Source organism: Oncorhynchus mykiss, chromosome 7 (genome assembly GCF_057628025.1).
Source record: "Oncorhynchus mykiss isolate SJ-2025 chromosome 7, ASM5762802v1, whole genome shotgun sequence".
Lineage (NCBI taxonomy): Eukaryota > Metazoa > Chordata > Actinopteri > Salmoniformes > Salmonidae > Oncorhynchus > Oncorhynchus mykiss.
The window spans coordinates 23,186,126-23,203,341 of record NC_143028.1 but is presented as its reverse complement, the minus strand read 5'-3'; the positions used below and the strand labels follow the sequence as shown (position 1 = coordinate 23,203,341).

General features: G+C 42.5%; 1 protein-coding gene across 1 annotated transcript in view; it reads right to left on the bottom strand.

Moving 5' to 3' along the window:
• Nucleotides 1-6,746: 6,746 nt before the first annotated feature.
• Nucleotides 6,747-17,216, bottom strand: part of LOC118965275 (protein phosphatase 1 regulatory subunit 1C) — a 46,289-nt gene continuing 35,819 nt past the window's right edge. The window contains exons 3-6 of the mRNA XM_036983104.2: nt 14,988-15,028; nt 12,681-12,747; nt 7,688-7,915; nt 6,747-7,329 (exon numbers count right to left, since the gene is read on the bottom strand). Coding sequence (XP_036838999.1) covers nt 7,274-7,329; nt 7,688-7,915; nt 12,681-12,747; nt 14,988-15,028 — 392 coding nt within the window. The 3' untranslated portion in view covers nt 6,747-7,273. The remainder of the gene's footprint in view (nt 7,330-7,687; nt 7,916-12,680; nt 12,748-14,987; nt 15,029-17,216) is intronic.

The window sequence follows — 17,216 nt, the reverse complement described above, 5'->3', positions numbered from 1 at the left end:
GAAACAACCTTCTAAAGACTATTGACATCTAGTGGAAGCCTTAGGAAGTGCAACATCACCAATATCCCACTGTATCTACAATAGGGGCTGAGTTAAAAAACTACAAGCATCAGATTTCCGACTTCCTGGTTGGATTTTGCTCAGGTTTTCGCCTGCCATACGAGTTCTGTTATACTCACAGACATCATTCAAACAGTTTTATAAACTTCCGAGTGTTTTCTATCCTATACTATTACTAATATGCATATATTAGCATCTGGGACAGAGTAGCAGGCAGTTTACTCTGGGCACCTAATTCATCCAAGCTACTCAATACTGCCCCCCTGTCACCAAGAAGTTAAAAGAGGAACCACTGTACACATTTTTTATGGTGAGCGTTGCGCCTTTTCCTTTCCAATTATGGAACCATACCAAACAAAACGCAACATAATTATAGTGTTCCATATTTACGTTTATTATGTTTATCTGACACTAGAGCAGATGTATTAAACAATGGCATTTACTTCCGTGTGTTCTGGTATAAGTAAATTCAAAGCATGCGTGTGTGTGCTTATACGTGAGGGTGTTTGCTTACATGTGTGCGAGCCTGCACGTGCATGTGTTGGTGTTTGCGTTTGTACGTGTCGGTCTTTCTTTTAGCATGACTGGCACAGACGCGGGGACCGTGATGGAGTTGGTTCAGAGACATATTGGCTGTGGAGCTCCATTTGACTACTCCCTGCCCAGCATAACCCTCAGACGGGTACACCGCAAGATAACTGACACTATCCAGCACGACAAGGAAAGATGGAACGAGCTAGCTGAGCAAGGTAGCCCAACCTAACTCAGTATTTTACTGATTTAGCAAACATAACAAACAGACCAGTCTTGTTTAGCGTCTTCTAGAGTAGAAGCTTAGGAGGCACATCCAAAAAGCCAACAGAATGCAGACTAACTGTTTATAAACATAGACAAAATAAAGAACATTGTACACTATAATATTCCCAGCTCTCACAGTATATTACCGCATGACTAAATGGTCTAACCCTAACACTGTCTATGCCTAGCCAGCACAAAACTGTCTCACCATGTGTTTCACACAACTCAAGTCTATTCATCCAGAATTGTGTACAAAGTGTGTACTGCACTTTTAATTTATGTGTAATAATAACACAATAATATCTAGTGAGCTGTCTTGGTGTCATGGTCTTCTGTTGTTTGTTGATAACCAGAGTTCGCCAGCAAAGAGAGGTTGTGTCAAAGAAAGGAGCATGGACGAGACCAGTCGAGCACAGTCACAGAGGGGTCAAAGGTTTCACTGACACAGACAGCTATGGAGAGGAGTGATGATATAGACCAAACAGAAGATACAGAGGGTCTAAATGAACTGGATGATACCCATAATGCCCTACCACAGGACTGCTGGCCCTCCTCTGTAGACAAAGGGGTGGACGCACCCCAGAAACACCCATCTCGAGTTTGACCACAAGGACACAGACAGACAAATGCCATGTGCACTTGCGAACACACACACACGCACGCACACACACACACACACACACACACACGTCAAAGGTTTCACTGACACAGACAGCTATGGAGAGGAGTGATGATATAGACCAAACAGAAGATACAGAGGGTCTAAATGAACTGGATGATACCCATAATGCCCTACCACAGGACTGCTGGCCCTCCTCTGTAGACAAAGGGGTGGACGCACCCCAGAAACACCCATCTCGAGTTTGACCACAAGGACACAGACAGACAAATGCCATGTGCACTTGCGAACACACACACACGCACGCACACACACACACACACACACACACACACACACACACACACACACACACACACACACACACACACACACACACACACACACACACACACACACACTGTGTGCACAGGTGTGTTGAGTGTATATATTTTTAACAAGAAGATCACAGTACATTAGGATTCCAACCTTTTGCTTCATTTGGATTCAGCTGGATTTTTACATCCATAGTATTCTAATGCAGACAAATGATATTGTACATCCTTCCCCTAAGACAAATGGCATGTTACCTTGGTGACAGGCGTGTGTAAAGGACGTTATTGTGACTGGTGTGTGATATGTCTTCACAGGAGAGAGTACAGTAATAAATGAAGAGGAAGAGGAGCCCCAGAGCCCTTGATCTAAGTTTGCAAATGTGTCTCTCATGTTCAGTATCAGTACTATTATTTTTTGTAAATGCATTATTTTCAGCTATTTATTAAAGGTAGGGTACTTACTGCAGCACAATGTTTTATTTTCAACAATCAGTTCTGCATAGGCCACATTGTTATGCTGTATTGGCACCATATGGATTATGGAATTTAATAATGAATCATCTAGCACTGTGCTCTGTAACATGCAAGGATAAACATGTACAAGGACACATGTGTTTATGTTCTCCAAAAATATCCAAACAAGAAATAGTGCCAAAGCATATGGTTAACATAAATGTTTGTGCCTTGAACATAATGTTAGGCCTGTAGTACATGTTGGCTACAAAATAATAGACAAGAAGAGTCAGACAGATGGAGGATTGGCAGGTTTCCCTCTGGAAATAAGGACCCATCATGGATGTGTCAGCTGAAACCTAACGCTCTAGTCTTGTCTAATGAAGAGGAGCACAGCACTCAGTTTGATTCAATTTCCTTTTGATGGCCATTAGGGGCCATGCTAAAAGCATTCGCTTAAAGGTATGGGGGGTTCTGGCTTGGGTAGTTATGGCTTGGACAGATGCATTATTTGATATAGCCTTTGCAGCAAACCAATTCCACCATATATACTGAACAAAAATATAAACGCAACATATTCATTTTTGGTCCCATGTTTCATGAGCTGAACTAAAAGATCCCAGAAACGTTCCATATGCCCAAAAAATGCTTATTTCTCTCAAATGTTGTGCACAAATTTGTTAATTTAAGATAAAATAATCCATCCACCTGAAAAGGTGTGGCATATCAAGAAGCTCATTAACCTTCCTGTTGTGTTGGTTTCATGTTAATTTATCACAGACTACTTTGTGTCAAAGTTTAACAAGGATTCTCTCCTCCTCACCAGTGTCATGATCAAAGATATGATCAAGAGCCTCGCATAAAGTATATCGTTTGGCCATTGTGCTGCCACAGAATCAATTGTGAGTAAGGCCTCAAAAAAGCTTTATATACCAGAGCCACAAGAAAATATCTATATATTGTTGAAACAATGTTGCAATTGTTTGTGAGAATGCTAATAGTTGTGGTTCCCATGGGGGAAAGATTCTATTGGGGAAAGGTTCCCGTGGGGGTTGACATAGAAGCCAAGAAGGGGAGTGAGGTGTGTGTGTGTGTGTGCTCAAACACACATGCATGTGGGGGTCTGGGAGAGGAAGTGTGTCCATCTTATGAATGGGCATGTGCTCAATTTTATACACTAATTGTAGTCTCACTCATTCATTTCTAATGACCGGTCATTTTTGACCAGTGTCATGCCCTGATCTGTTTCACCTGTCCTTTGTGCTTGTCTCCACCCCCTCCAGGTGTCGCCCATCTTCCACATTATCCCCTGTGTATTTATACCTGTGTTTTCTGTCTGTCTGTTGCTAGTTCGTCTTGTTTGTTTAAGCCTACCAGCGTTTTGTCGCAGCTCCTGTTTGTCCCTAGTCTCTCTTTTTCTCTTCCTCCTGTTTTAAAATTATTATTTTTTATCTTTGCCTGTCCTGACCCTGTACACACCTGCCTGACCACTGCCTGTCTCTGACCCTGAGTCTGCCTGCCGTCCTGTACCTTTACTCCATCTTTGGATTACCGACCTCTGCCTGACCTGACCCTGAGCCTGCCTGCCATCCTGTACCTTGGCCTCTGCTCTGGATTATCAACCCCTGCCTGCCTTGACCTGTCAATTACCTGCCTCTGTGGTTACAATAAACATTGTTACTCCACACAGTCTGCACTTGGGTCTTACCTTGATTCCTGATAACCGGGAACACCACAGGTGTACAAAAGTTTAACAAAACACCCCATATTTTATGAAAATCATCAAAATGTATTTTGTTTATTCAGATGCCCTGTGTGGACAATGTCATGGAACCTTATGACAATCAGATTAAATTAACTACAAAACCACAGATCACAGTTTTTCTTACGCTTTCTGGGTAGTTAGTGGGAAAAGTTGTAAAATCCTGAACTTCCCCTTTAACGTGCATACACTGTTTATAAACCAACATACAGTACCAATCAAAAGATTGGACACACCTACTCATTCAACGGTTTTTCTTATTTTTACTATTGTCTACATTGTAGAATAGTAGTGAAGACAAAACTATAGATAAACACATATGTTGTAACCAAAAAAGTGTTAAATAAATCAAAATCTATTTTATATTTGAGATTCTTCAAAGTAGCCACCCTTTGCCTTGATGACAGCTTTACACACTCTTGGCGTTCTCCCAACCAGCTTAATGAGTGAGTCCCCTGGAATGCATTTCAATTAACAGATGTGCCTTGTTAAAAGTTAATTTGTGGAATTTCTTTCCATCTTCTCCATTTGAACCAATCAGTTGTTTTGTGACAAGGTAGGGGTGGTATACAGAAGATATAACTATTTTTTTTAAAGTTCATATTATGGCAAGAACAGCTCAAATATGCAAAGAGAAACGACAGTCCATCATTACATGAAGACATGAAGGTCAGTCAATACGGAACATTTTAAGGACTTGCTCTCATGAGGACCGCCACAGAAATGAAAGACCCAGAGTTACCCCTGCTGCAGATGTAAGTTCATTAGAGTTACCAGCCTCCGAAATTGTAGCCAAAATAAATGCTTCACAGAGTTCAAGTAACAGACACATCTCAAGAACAACTGTTCAGGGTCGACTGCGTGAATCAGGCCTTCATTGTCGATTTACTGCAAAGAAACCAATACTAACGGACACCAATAATAAGAAGAGACTTGCTTGGGCCAAGAAACACGAGCAGTGGACATTAGACTGGTGGAAATCTGTCCTTTGGTCTGGAGTCCAATTTGGAGATTTTTGGTTCCAACCGCCGTGTCTTTGTGAGACGCGGTGTGAGTGAACGGATGATCTCCGCATGTGTGGTTTCCACCGTGAAGCATGGAGGAGGTGTGATGGTGTGGGGGTGCTTTGCTGGTAACACTGTTGGTGATTTATTTAGAATTCAAGGCACACTTAACCAACATGGATACGACAACATCCTGCAGCGATACGCATTCCAATCTGGTTTGCGCTTAGCGGGACTATAATTTGTTTTTCAACAGGACAATGACTCAAAACACACCTCCAGGCTGTGTAAGGGCTATTTTACCAATGAGAGTGAATATGCTGCATCAAATGACCTGGCCTCCATAATCACCTGTCCTCAACCCAGTTGAGATGGTTTGGGATGAGTTGGACTGCAGAGTGAAGGAAAAACAGCCAACAAGTGCTTAGCATATGTGGGAACTCCTTCAAGACAGTTGGAAATGCATTCCTCATGAAGCTGGTTGAGAGAATGCAGAGAGTGTGCAAAGCTGTCATCAGGATTTTGGTTAATACATGATTCCATATGTGTTATTTCATAGTTTTGATGTCTTCACTATTATTCTACAACGTAGGAAATAGTAAAAATAAATAAAAACCCTTGAAAAAGTAGGTGTCCAAAGTTTTGACTGGCACTGTATATACGACAGATACCGCCTACTATTCAGTCAGATCCAATGTTATGGCAGTGTCGGAGGTGGAACTGCATTAGTTCTGTCAAATACTGAAGCAGCTCCTGGCATTATACTTAAAGTGGACATTGCTATTAACTGCACAGAGTCACATTAAGAGAAATACCACACAACCATGTTTACAAGGGAAAACACTGGAATTTCAGATGTAATCTAGACCTCAAATAGGCTAATAGAAATTCTCATTATTTCTATATATTCTACACTTTCTTGTTCTGAACTTCTAACACAAGTGGGATGGGTGTGGCTTTGTGACAACGACCATGAGCAGCTGCTCTCATATTTGACAGCTCCAACGCAGTTACACCTCCGACAGCAAAACATCAGCTATGCGGGTGTCGGCTATCGCTGGTTAATGCTTGATCTGATTGAATCAAGGCCTAAGACGGACAGAAGCATACTTATAATAACCCTCCTGTTGGGAATCATCTAATTGTTCCATGAGGTCACCCACCACCCTTCTGGAGTACTTATGGTTTACACTGCCCTCTTTAGAGAAACCTAAACCCCTGTTCTCTACTTAGTGTCAGAGCTGACGTAGTGCTCTCAAAGAACTGAGCCATTATTGGCCCAATAAGGAGAAGAATGTGTCTATCCCTACTGCTCTGAGATCAGAGGTCAGGATTTTTGCCTTCCCACAGTGTCCCAACTGGTAAGGGTCAGAGGTGCGTAAAAGTATGTCCTTAACATGGTCCCATCAGTAAGTAAGTCGGTCGGTTGGTCAGTCAGTCAGTCAGTCAGTCAGTCAGTCAGTCAGTCAGTCAGTCAGTCAGTCTCTGTCTCTCTGTCTCTGTCTCTCTGTCTCTCTGTCTCTGTCTCGCTCCTCTAATTGGAATCTATATGACATGTTTTATGCTTGTGTCAGGTGCTAGAAGTTTTGTTTGTGCTTTTACAGCTATGGGAATGCTGACTCATGCGCACCAAAGCCAGACATCGGTATTTTCATGGTGTTGCTGTGCTAGTCGGGCCCCTATCCGTTTACTGTACTGTGAATCCTTGTGTTATTTCAATGTACCAGAGAATTATGTGGCATTTCATAAAATACATTTTATTTGAACAAGTTCCATTCATTTTTGCAAGATAAATCTTAAGAACAGTACATACCAACATATTAATACCAAGAGACCAACTACAGTATAAATTGACTAAAAACTAACAAACAAACCAGAAAGAGTTCTGAACAAAAATGTAATTTGAATGATGTCTTAGACCTCACTAATTACATAAATGATGTAACATCCAGTTGGATAAGCAATGAAAATAATCAAATCATACACTTCTGAGACACTTCGTACATCAGGAGAGCTGGAGCTGTATAGTTTATGGAAACATAACTTCCAGGGATAACAACCATTGTATAATTAGAAGAGGAAACAGAGGACCAGGGTTTTGTTCAGTAGGCACAAAACAGAGTAAAACTTTTGAAGCTTAAAGAGATGTGGAGGTACTATGTCAACTTGTCGTTTGCCATTGCAAAACGTTTCGCTATGTTTTATGCCCTAATGAACACAACCCAGGAACAAGCAATAGACAGAAAGACAAAACAGAGTGACGTTATCGAGAGATAGACGTGGGACTGGAGAGATTGCCCTGCTGACTTGTAGAAGTCTCTAATAATAACACAAATATGATAATGACAATAATAATGGTATAAATGAAAACAAAAGAGGGGGAGAAAGAGAAAAGAGTTATATTAGTAACATGTTGTAGAATTCACCCCCCCCCCCCCCCAAATCTGAAGAGGAATAGAGAGTACAGCACAAACTTTACATCTTCCATCTTGATCCTTATTATATTTTCATTATGTGTTTATGATATTTTGTATAAAGAAGATTAAAACAGCTGTTTTGTGGATGATGGTGCAGGTGATAAGCAACTTAGTGTCCTTTGTGAAAACATGGAGATTTCAAATAGTTTCCTCGTTTTTAAGGTGAGGTGGGACAGCGGCAAACACTGAGCCACACTTACCCCCAGTACAGTTGCTGTCTGCGACTGGGAGGCCCCCATTGGCTAGCAGGCGGTGATTGGCATACAGCTCATTGCCATTTGGCTCATCAGACCCGTTATGATTAGCCTGTTGGGCAGTATTGCCATAGTGCTGGGCTGTGATTGGGCTGAGCTGGTCAGTGTTTTCACAGAGGCCCTCTTCCAGATGTTCCGGTTTCTGAAAGTTTTGGTCCATCACCATCTGTAGCTCTGAACTCGACAGGGGAACACAGAAGCATCGCCTATGGTGGGAAGCTGACAGCTGAGCTAATACATTTTAAACATTCATTAATAATAATGTGCTAATGTGGATGTTTGAGGGGTCTTTGAAACTGAACCTAGGAGATAAACTATAGTTTGGTTGAAAATAAGAGGGGAAATAATGTCGTAAATAAAAGCATAATTAATAGTGTGATGGCAACAGAGAAGTATCAGAGGAATGAGCCATATGAGAAACGCACACACCATTACATGTTACTTTCCAGATCTATGCCCAACCGTTCAAACTTCTAATTGAAATAATGAATCTCTCCAGAAATAAGTCGCTCACTGTTGCAGCCTGTTATAAACCCCACTCTGCTCCCAGCTCTTCCCTGGACACCATATGTGAATTGATTTCCCCCCATCTATATTCAGAGTTCGTTCTGCTAGGTGACCTAAACTGGGATATGCTTAACACCCCGGCAGTCCAACAATCTAAACTAGATGCCCTCAATCTCACACAAAATGTCAAGGAACCCACCAGGTACAACCCTAAATCCGTAAACACGGGCACCCTCATAGATATTATCCTGACCAACTTGCCCTCCAAACACACCTCTGCTGTTTTCAATCAGGATCTCAGCGATCACTTCCTCATTGCCCGCATCCTTTATGGGTCCGCGGTCAAACGACACCCCTCATCACTGTCAAACGCTCCCTAAAACACTTCTGCGAACAGTCCTTTCTAATCAACTTGACCCGGGTATCCTGGAAGGATATTGACCTTATTCCGTCAGTAGAGGATGCCCGGTTGTTCTTTAAAGTAATTTCCTCACCATCTTAAATAAGCATGCCCCTTTCAAAAAATGTAGAACTAAAAACAGATATAGCCCTTGGTTCACTCCAAACCTGACTTCCCTCGACCACAAAAACACAAAAACATTCTGTGTAGAACTGCACTAGCATCGAATAGTCCCCGAGATATACAACTTTTCAGGGAAGTCAGGAACCAATACACACAGTCAGTTAGGAAAGCAAAGGCTTTTTCAAACAGTAATTTGCATCCTGTAGCTCTAACTCCAAAACGTTTTTGGACACTGTAAAGTCCATGGACAGTAAGAGCACCTCCTCTCAGCTGCCCACTTCACTGAGGCTAGAAAACACTGTCACCACCGATAAATCCACGATAATCGAGAATTTCAATAAGCATTTCTCTACAGCTGGCCATGCTTTCCTCCTGGCTACCCCATCCCCGGCCAACAGCTCCGCACCCCCCGCAGCTTCTTGCCCAAGCCTCCACAGCTTCTCCTTCACCCAAATCCAGATAGCAGATGTTCTGAAAGAGCTACAAAACCTGGACCCATACAAATCAGCTGGGCTAGACATTCTGGACCCTCTCTTTCTAAAATTATCGGCAGCCATTGTTGCAACCCCTATTACTAGTCTGTTCAAACTCGCTTTCGTATCGTCCAAGATTCCTAAAGATTGGAAAGCTGCCGCGGTCATCCCCCTCTTCAAAGGGGGAGACACTGTAGACCCAAACTGTTACAGACCTATATCCATCCTGCCCTGCCTTTCGAAAGCCAAGTTAACAAACAGATCACTGGCCATTTCGAATCCCACCGTACCTTCTCCGTTCTGCAATCCGGATTCCGAGCTGGTCACGGGTGCACACCAGCCATGCTCAAGGTACTAAACGATATCATAACTGCCATCAATAAAAGACAGTACTGTGCAGCCCTCTTCATCGACTGGGCCTAGGCTTTTGACTCTGTCAATCACCGTATTCTTATCGGCTGACTCAACAGCTTTGGTTTCTCAAATGACTGCCTCGCTTGGTTCACCAACTACTTCTCAGTATGTCAAATTGGAGGGCCTGTTTTCCGGATCTCTGGCAGTCTCTATAGGGGTTCCACAGGGTTCAATTCTCAGGCTGACTCTTTTCTCTGTACACATCAATGACGTCGCTCTTGCTGCGGGTGCGGGCGGGCGGGTTATTCCTTGATCCACCTCTACACAGACGACACCATTCTGTATACATCTGGCCCTTCTTTGTACACTGTGTTAACAAACTTCTAAATGAGCTTCATTCCCATACAACACTCCTTCCGTGGCCTCCAACTGCTCTTAAATGCTAGTAAAACTAAATGCATGCTCTTCAACCGATCGCTTCCCGCACCCGCCCACCCGACTAGCATCACTACTCTGGACAGTTCTGACTATGTGGACAACTACAAATACCTAGGTGTCTGGCTAGACTGTAAACTCTCCTTCCAGACTCGTATTAAGTATCTCCAATCCAAAATTAAATATAGAATCGGCTTCCTATTTCGCAACAAAGCCTCCTTCACTCATGATGCAAAACATACCCTCGTAAAACTGACTATCCTACCGATCCTCGACTTCGGCAATGTCATTTACAAAATAGCCTTCAACACTCTACTTAGAAAACTGGATGCAGTCCATCACAGTGCCATACGTTTTGTCACCAAAGCCCCATATACCACCCACCACTGCGACCTGTATGCTCTCGTCAGCTGGCCCTCGCTACATATTCGTTGCCAGACCCACTCGCTCCAGGTCATCTATAAGTCTTTGCTAGGTAAAGCTCTACCTTATTTCAGCTTACTGGTCACCATAACAACACCCACCCATAGCACGTGCTCTAGCAGGTATATCTCACTGGTCATCCCCAAAGCCAACACCTCTTTGGCCGCCTTTTCTTCCAGTTCTCTGCTGCCAATGACCTGAACTAATTGCAAAAATTGCTGAAGTTGGAGACTTATATCTCCCTCACTAACTTTAAGCATCAGATATCTGAGCAGCTCACCGATCACTGCATCTGTACATAGCTCATCTGTAAACATCCCATCCAACGACCTACCTCAATCCACATATTGTTTTTATTTACTTTATTTTGCTCTTTTGCACACCAGTATTTCTACTTGCACACCATCATCTGCACATCTATCACTCCAGTAGTAATTTGCTAAATAGTAATTACTTCGCTACTATGGCCTATTTATTGCCTTACCTCCTTACTCCATTTGCACACACTACATATAGCTTTTTCTATTGTTATTGACTGTACTTTTGTTTATCTCATGTGAAACTCTGTGTTGTTGTTTTTTGTCGCACTGCTTTGCTTCATCCTGGCCAGGTCGCAGTTGTAAATGAGAACTTGTTCTCAACTGGCCTACCTGCTTAAATAAAGGTGAAATAATAAAAATACAACATATTAACCTATTCCACTATTTGGTTCAACTAACTAATCACCCAAGACACCACATTCCCTGACACATTGCTACAATACTCATCATGAACCATTTAAAACTGTGTGCATTGCATTGCACAGAAAAGTATTTGTAATTAACTGATGCTCAAACACTTGATATACCCGCAGTAGCAGAGCAACTGGAAGTCCATTTCAGCTCTGTTACAGAGTGGCTCAAGGTAGCTAGCTAAGTGCCTGCACACAACTCAGCCTTGGGCGTGCACCACCAGTCCATTTGCAGCCATTTACTGCATGCCCACTCTGGCTGGATCAATAACAGAGATAAAGACGCATTTAGCGTTAAGCAGCAGAACTATTCCAGGAATGAGCTGCTCTGTTAAAGTGAGTCAGCATGGAGATCCTAGCGCTCACCCCCTACCTCTTCGAAAAAACACCCACATTTCTCTTTGCTTCCCAGCTGAGGTAATGGCTCTGCAGAAGATGGTTCATTTCAGTCCAATGGTATTTCTGTCCAGTTTATATGAATTGTGTTATTTCACACACTGGTTTATTATAAAGATGATTTATTGTATTCTATTACAGTTATGTAAAATGTAAAGGGTAATCAGCCTGACCTCCAACATCAAGTAAATTTTAGGTATTGCATGTGTGTGTGTAACATACTAGTAATAGTAATAATATATTCAGTACCAGTCAAAAGTTTGGACACACCTACTCATTCAAGTATTTTTCTTTATTTTTTACTATTTTTATTTCCAACATCAGACTAATAGTGAAGACATCAAAACTATGAAATAACACTTATGGAATCATGTAGTAACCAAAAAAGTGTTAAAAAATCTAAACATATTTTATATTTGAGATTCTTCAAAGTAGCCACCCTTTGCCATGATGACAGCTTTGTACACTCTTTGCATTCTCTCAATGCATTTCAATTAACAGGTGGGCCTTGTTAAAAGTTCATTTGTTTTAATTTCTTTCCTTCTTAATACATTTGAGCCAATCAGTTGTGTTGTGACAAGGTAGGGGTGGTATACAGATGATTGCCCTATTTGGTAAAATACTAAGTCCATATTATGGCAAGAACAGCTCCAATAAGCAAAGAGAAATTGCAGTCTATCATTACTTAAAGACATGAAGGTCAGTCAATACGACTGAAAGCAGTCGCAAAACCCATCAAGCGCTATGATGAAACTGGCTCTCATGAGGACCGCCACTGGAAGGGAAGACCCAGAGTTACCTCTGCTGCAGAGGATGAGTTCATTAGTGTTAACTGCACCTCAGATTGCAGCACAAATCAATGCATCACAGAGTTCAAGTAAAATACACATCTCAACATTAATTGAACAGAGGAAACTGCGTGAATAAGGCCTTCATGGTCGAATTGCTGCAATTGCCCTCCCCCCTAAAAAAAAGGCAAATCATATGAAAATATATTGCATTGTTAGAATGAATACCCTCTATGCCTGTGATGGTGTGTATCTAGTAGAAAATATTAGAGTACTCATGAAATGGCTGAGGTGGGCATTATGGTGGTACCTTTCACAGTTGGCGGAATGAAGGCGCTCTGCTTCCTCTGTGCTGGGGACAAATCTGCACCCTGGAGCTGATGGGAAGAGAGGAGTAAACCAAATAAAAAACATCTAGTTTCACTCCAGCTATTTCAAGATGACAAGAATCAAAGGTACCGGGTGAGACGTGCTTCCAAAAAATAACCTCTCAAGAAACCATGTGCCTCCATAAAATAACCTCCCAGAGGACTACTGAAATGATGTCTATCAGACTCTAGTATTTCACAACATAAACAACAACACAATGGTCAACAGTGATTGTTCATGAATCAGAAGGTTTCTCATGGCAATATTCCACAGCATGTCACATTGGTAAAAACCTGCAAAAAGGGAGCCCTGGCGCCTGACGATAGCCTCCAATCCCAATCTAACCCATAGGCCTTACCCCTCTGCGTTGCATGTAGATCTAGAAGGATTGAATCGGTGTAAGCAATATGGTAATTGTTAAACTTTGCTGTCATGATAGTCTTGAAATTTTGGCCATGTTGTTTATGTTTACACCTCTCCAATCCTGAAAGATATAAACAAGTACCTAGGGGGTTAGGGGCTAGTTGTTAGAAATCAGTTTGGGATTGGGTGTGAATGTCGTAGATGATGGTAAAAGTCAGAGTCCTCCCACTACATTCAGACAATAGTCCAGGGTGAAGTTTCCCAAGGTACATAAACTCAGCAAAAAAAGAAACGTCCATTTTTCAGGACCCTGTCTTTCAAAGATAATTAGTAAAATCCATATAACTTCGCAGATCTTCATTGTAAAGGGTTTAAACACTGTTTCCCATGCTTGTTCAATGAACCATAAACAGTTAATGAACATGCACCTGTGGAACGGTTGATAAGACACCAACAGCTTACAGAAGGTAGGCAATTAAGGTCACAGTTATGAAAACTTAGGACACTAAAGAGGCCTTTCTACTGACTCTGAAAAACACCAAAAGAAAGATGCCCAGAGTCCCTGCTCATCTGCATGAATGTGCCTTAGGCATGCTGCAAGGAGGCATGAGGACTGCAGATGTGTCCAGGGGAATAAACTGCAACGTCTGTACTGTGAGATGCCTAAGACAGCACTACAGGGAGACAGGACGGACAGCTGATCATCCTCGCAGTGGCAGACCACATGTAACAACACCTGTACAGGATCGGTACATCCGAACATCACACCTGTGGGACAGGTACAGGATGGCAACAACAACTGCCCAAGTTACACCAGGAAACCACAATCCCTCCATCAGTGCTCAGACTCTCCGCAATAGGCTGAGAGAGGCTGGACTGATGGCTGGTAGGCCTGTTGTAAGGCAGGTCCTCACCAGACATCACCGGCAACAACGTCGCCTATGGGCACAAACCCACTGTAGCTGGACCAGACAGGACTGGCAAAATGTGCTCTTCACTGACGAGTCGCTCACCAGGGGTGATGGTCAGATTCGTGTTCATGATCGAAGGAATGATGCGTTACACCGAGGCCTGTACTCTGGAGCAGGAACGATTTGGAGGTGGAGGGTCCGTCACGGTGTGTCACAGCATCATCGGACTGAGCTTGTTGTCATTGCAGGAAATCTCAACGTTGTGCGTTATAGGGAAAACATCCTCCTCCCTCATGTGGTACCTTTCCTGCATGCTCATCCTGACACGACCCTCCAGCATGACAATGCCACCAGCCATTCTGCTCGTTCTGTGCATGATTTCCTGCAAGACAGGGATGTCAGTGTTCTGCCATGGCCAGCGAAGAGCCCGGATCTCAATCCCATTGAGCATGTCCGACCTGTTGGATTGGAGGGTGAGGGCTAGTAGAGCCATTCCCCCCAGAAATGTCCGGGAACTTGCAGGTGCCTTGGTGGAAGAGTGGAGTAACATCTCACAGCAAGAACTGGCAAATCTGGTGCAGTCCGTGAGGAGGAGATGCACTGCAGTACTTAATGCAGCAAGTGGCCACACCAGATAGTGACTGTTACTTTTGATTTTGACCCCCCCTTTGTTCAGGGACCCATTATTCCATTTCTGTTAGTCACATGTCTGTGGAACTTGTTCAGTTTATGTCTCAGTTGTTGAATCTTGTTATGTTCATACAAATATTTACACATGTTAAGTTTGCTGAAAATAAACGCAGTTGACAGTAAGAGGACATTTCTTTTTTTGCTGAGTTTATCTAGGATCAGCTTCCCCTCTCCGAATCCTAACCTTAACCACCAGTGGCAAAACCGAAGAACTGACCAAAGATCGGTGTCTAGGGGCAACTTCATCCTACACCAAATAGAGTTGTACATATATCTTTACTTACATCTTCCATACTGCTGCTTGTTGTCCGCTTCTCTTCTGCTTCTAGAAGAAAAAGGGAAACAAGCACACTGATTTGGAAAAGGAGGTGGGCATACAGTTTTCAATTACATATATGTGAAAAGGGAATCTTCCAGCCCAGAGGTCACAAATAGATTCCATTTCATTCTAAACATGCATGAAGCATAACTGACTTCTAGAAATGTCTACAGCATTGAGAATAACATTTTTGCACATCCAGTCACCTACAAAATTATTTGAACCCTTGATCAAGAAGTATACAATATAACATCATATAATATACACAGTGCATTCGGAAAGTATTCAGATCTATTGACTTGTTCCACATTTTGTTACAGCCTCATTCAAAAAAAAAATGCTCATCTATCTACACACAATACCTCATAATGACAAAGCGAAAACAGGATTTCAGAATGTTTGCAAATGTATTAAAAATAAAAACAGAAATATCTTATTTACATAAGTATTTAAACCCTTTGCTATGAGACTCGAAATTGAGCTCAGGTGCATCCTGTTTCCATTGATCCTGCTTGAGATAATCCTACAACTTGAGTGGAGTCCACCTGTGTTAAATTAAATTGACCGGACAGGGAAGGCACACACCTGTCTATGCAAGGTCCCAAAGCTGAAAGTGCATGTCAGAGCAAAAACCAAACCATGAGGTCGAAGGATTTGTCCATGGAGCTCAGAGACAGGATTGTGTCGAGGCACAGATCTGAGGAAGGATACCAAATTTTTTTTTGCAGCATTGAAGGTCCCAAACATCACAGTTCTTCATTCTGAAATGGAAGAAGTTTAGAACCACCAAGACTCTTTCTAGAGCTGGCTGCCCGGCCAAAATTAGCATTAAGGGGAGATGTGCCTTGGTCAGGGAGCTGACCAAGAACCCGATGGTCACTCTGACAGAGCTCAAGAATTCCTCTGTGAAGATGGGAGAACCTTTCAGAAGATCAACCATCACTGCAGCACTCCACCAATCAGGCCTTTATGGTAGAGTGGCCAGACAGAAGCCACTCCTCAGTAAAAGGCACATAAAAGGCATACATACAGGCACCTAAAGGACAAGATTCCCTGGTCTGATGAAACCAAGACTGAACTCTTTGACTGGAATGCTAAGCGTCACGTCTGGAGGAAACCTGGCACCATCCCTACGGTGAAGCATGGTGGTGGCAGCATCATGCTGAGGGGATGTTTTTCAGCGGCAGGAACTGAGAGAGTAGTCAGGATCGAGGGAGAAATGAAAACCTGCACCGGAGCGCTCAGGACCTCAGACTGGGGCGAAGGTTCATCTTCCAACAGGACAACAACCCTAAGCACACAGCCAAGACAACGCAGGAGTGGCTTCTGGACAAGTCCCTGAATATCCTTAAGTGGCCCAGCCAGAGCCCAGACTTGAACCCGATATAACATGTCTGGAGAAACCTGAAAATAGCTGTGCAGCAACGTGCCCTATCCAACCTGACAGAGCTTGAGAGGATCAGCAGAGATACTCCCCAAACACAGGTGTGCCAAGCTTGTAGCGTCATAACCAAGAAGAACCGAGGCTGTTATCGCTTCCAAGGTGCTTCAACAAAGTACTGAGTAAAGGCATATATATTGGCATATACAGTGGGGAGAACAAGTATTTGATACACTGCCGATTTTGCAGGTTTTCCTACTTAGAGGTCTGTATGCAAATGAATTACTTAAAAATCATACAATGTGATTTTCTGGATTTTTGTTTTAGATTCCGTCTCTCACAGTTAAAGTGTACCTATGATAAAAATGACAGACCTCTACATGCTTTGTAAGTAGGAAAACTGCAAAATCGGCAGTGTATCAAATACTTGTTCTCCCCGCTGTATGTTACTCTTACTGAATTTTCACTTGGGCGAGGATATTGGAAATGTAATCAAAGCCTACTAGATGATAAATTGTTTAGATCTAGGACAGAACAATTTATAACTGACTTTTTCAGACATACCATAGGTACAGCAGATCCCCTTATTGTATGGGACACTTTTAAGTATGTCTTTAGAGGTCATGCAATTCAGTACTCATCAATAAAACAAAAGCAATTTAGATCAAAAGAGTCCATATCAACAAAGGAAATTGAAGGACTGACAGTACAGTTAGATAGCAATAAAAACGGTACTATAGAGGCACGGAATAAATTAGAGGAAAAACAAAAAGAAATGGAGGAACTTTTTCAAGAAAGATCCAGTGTAATAGA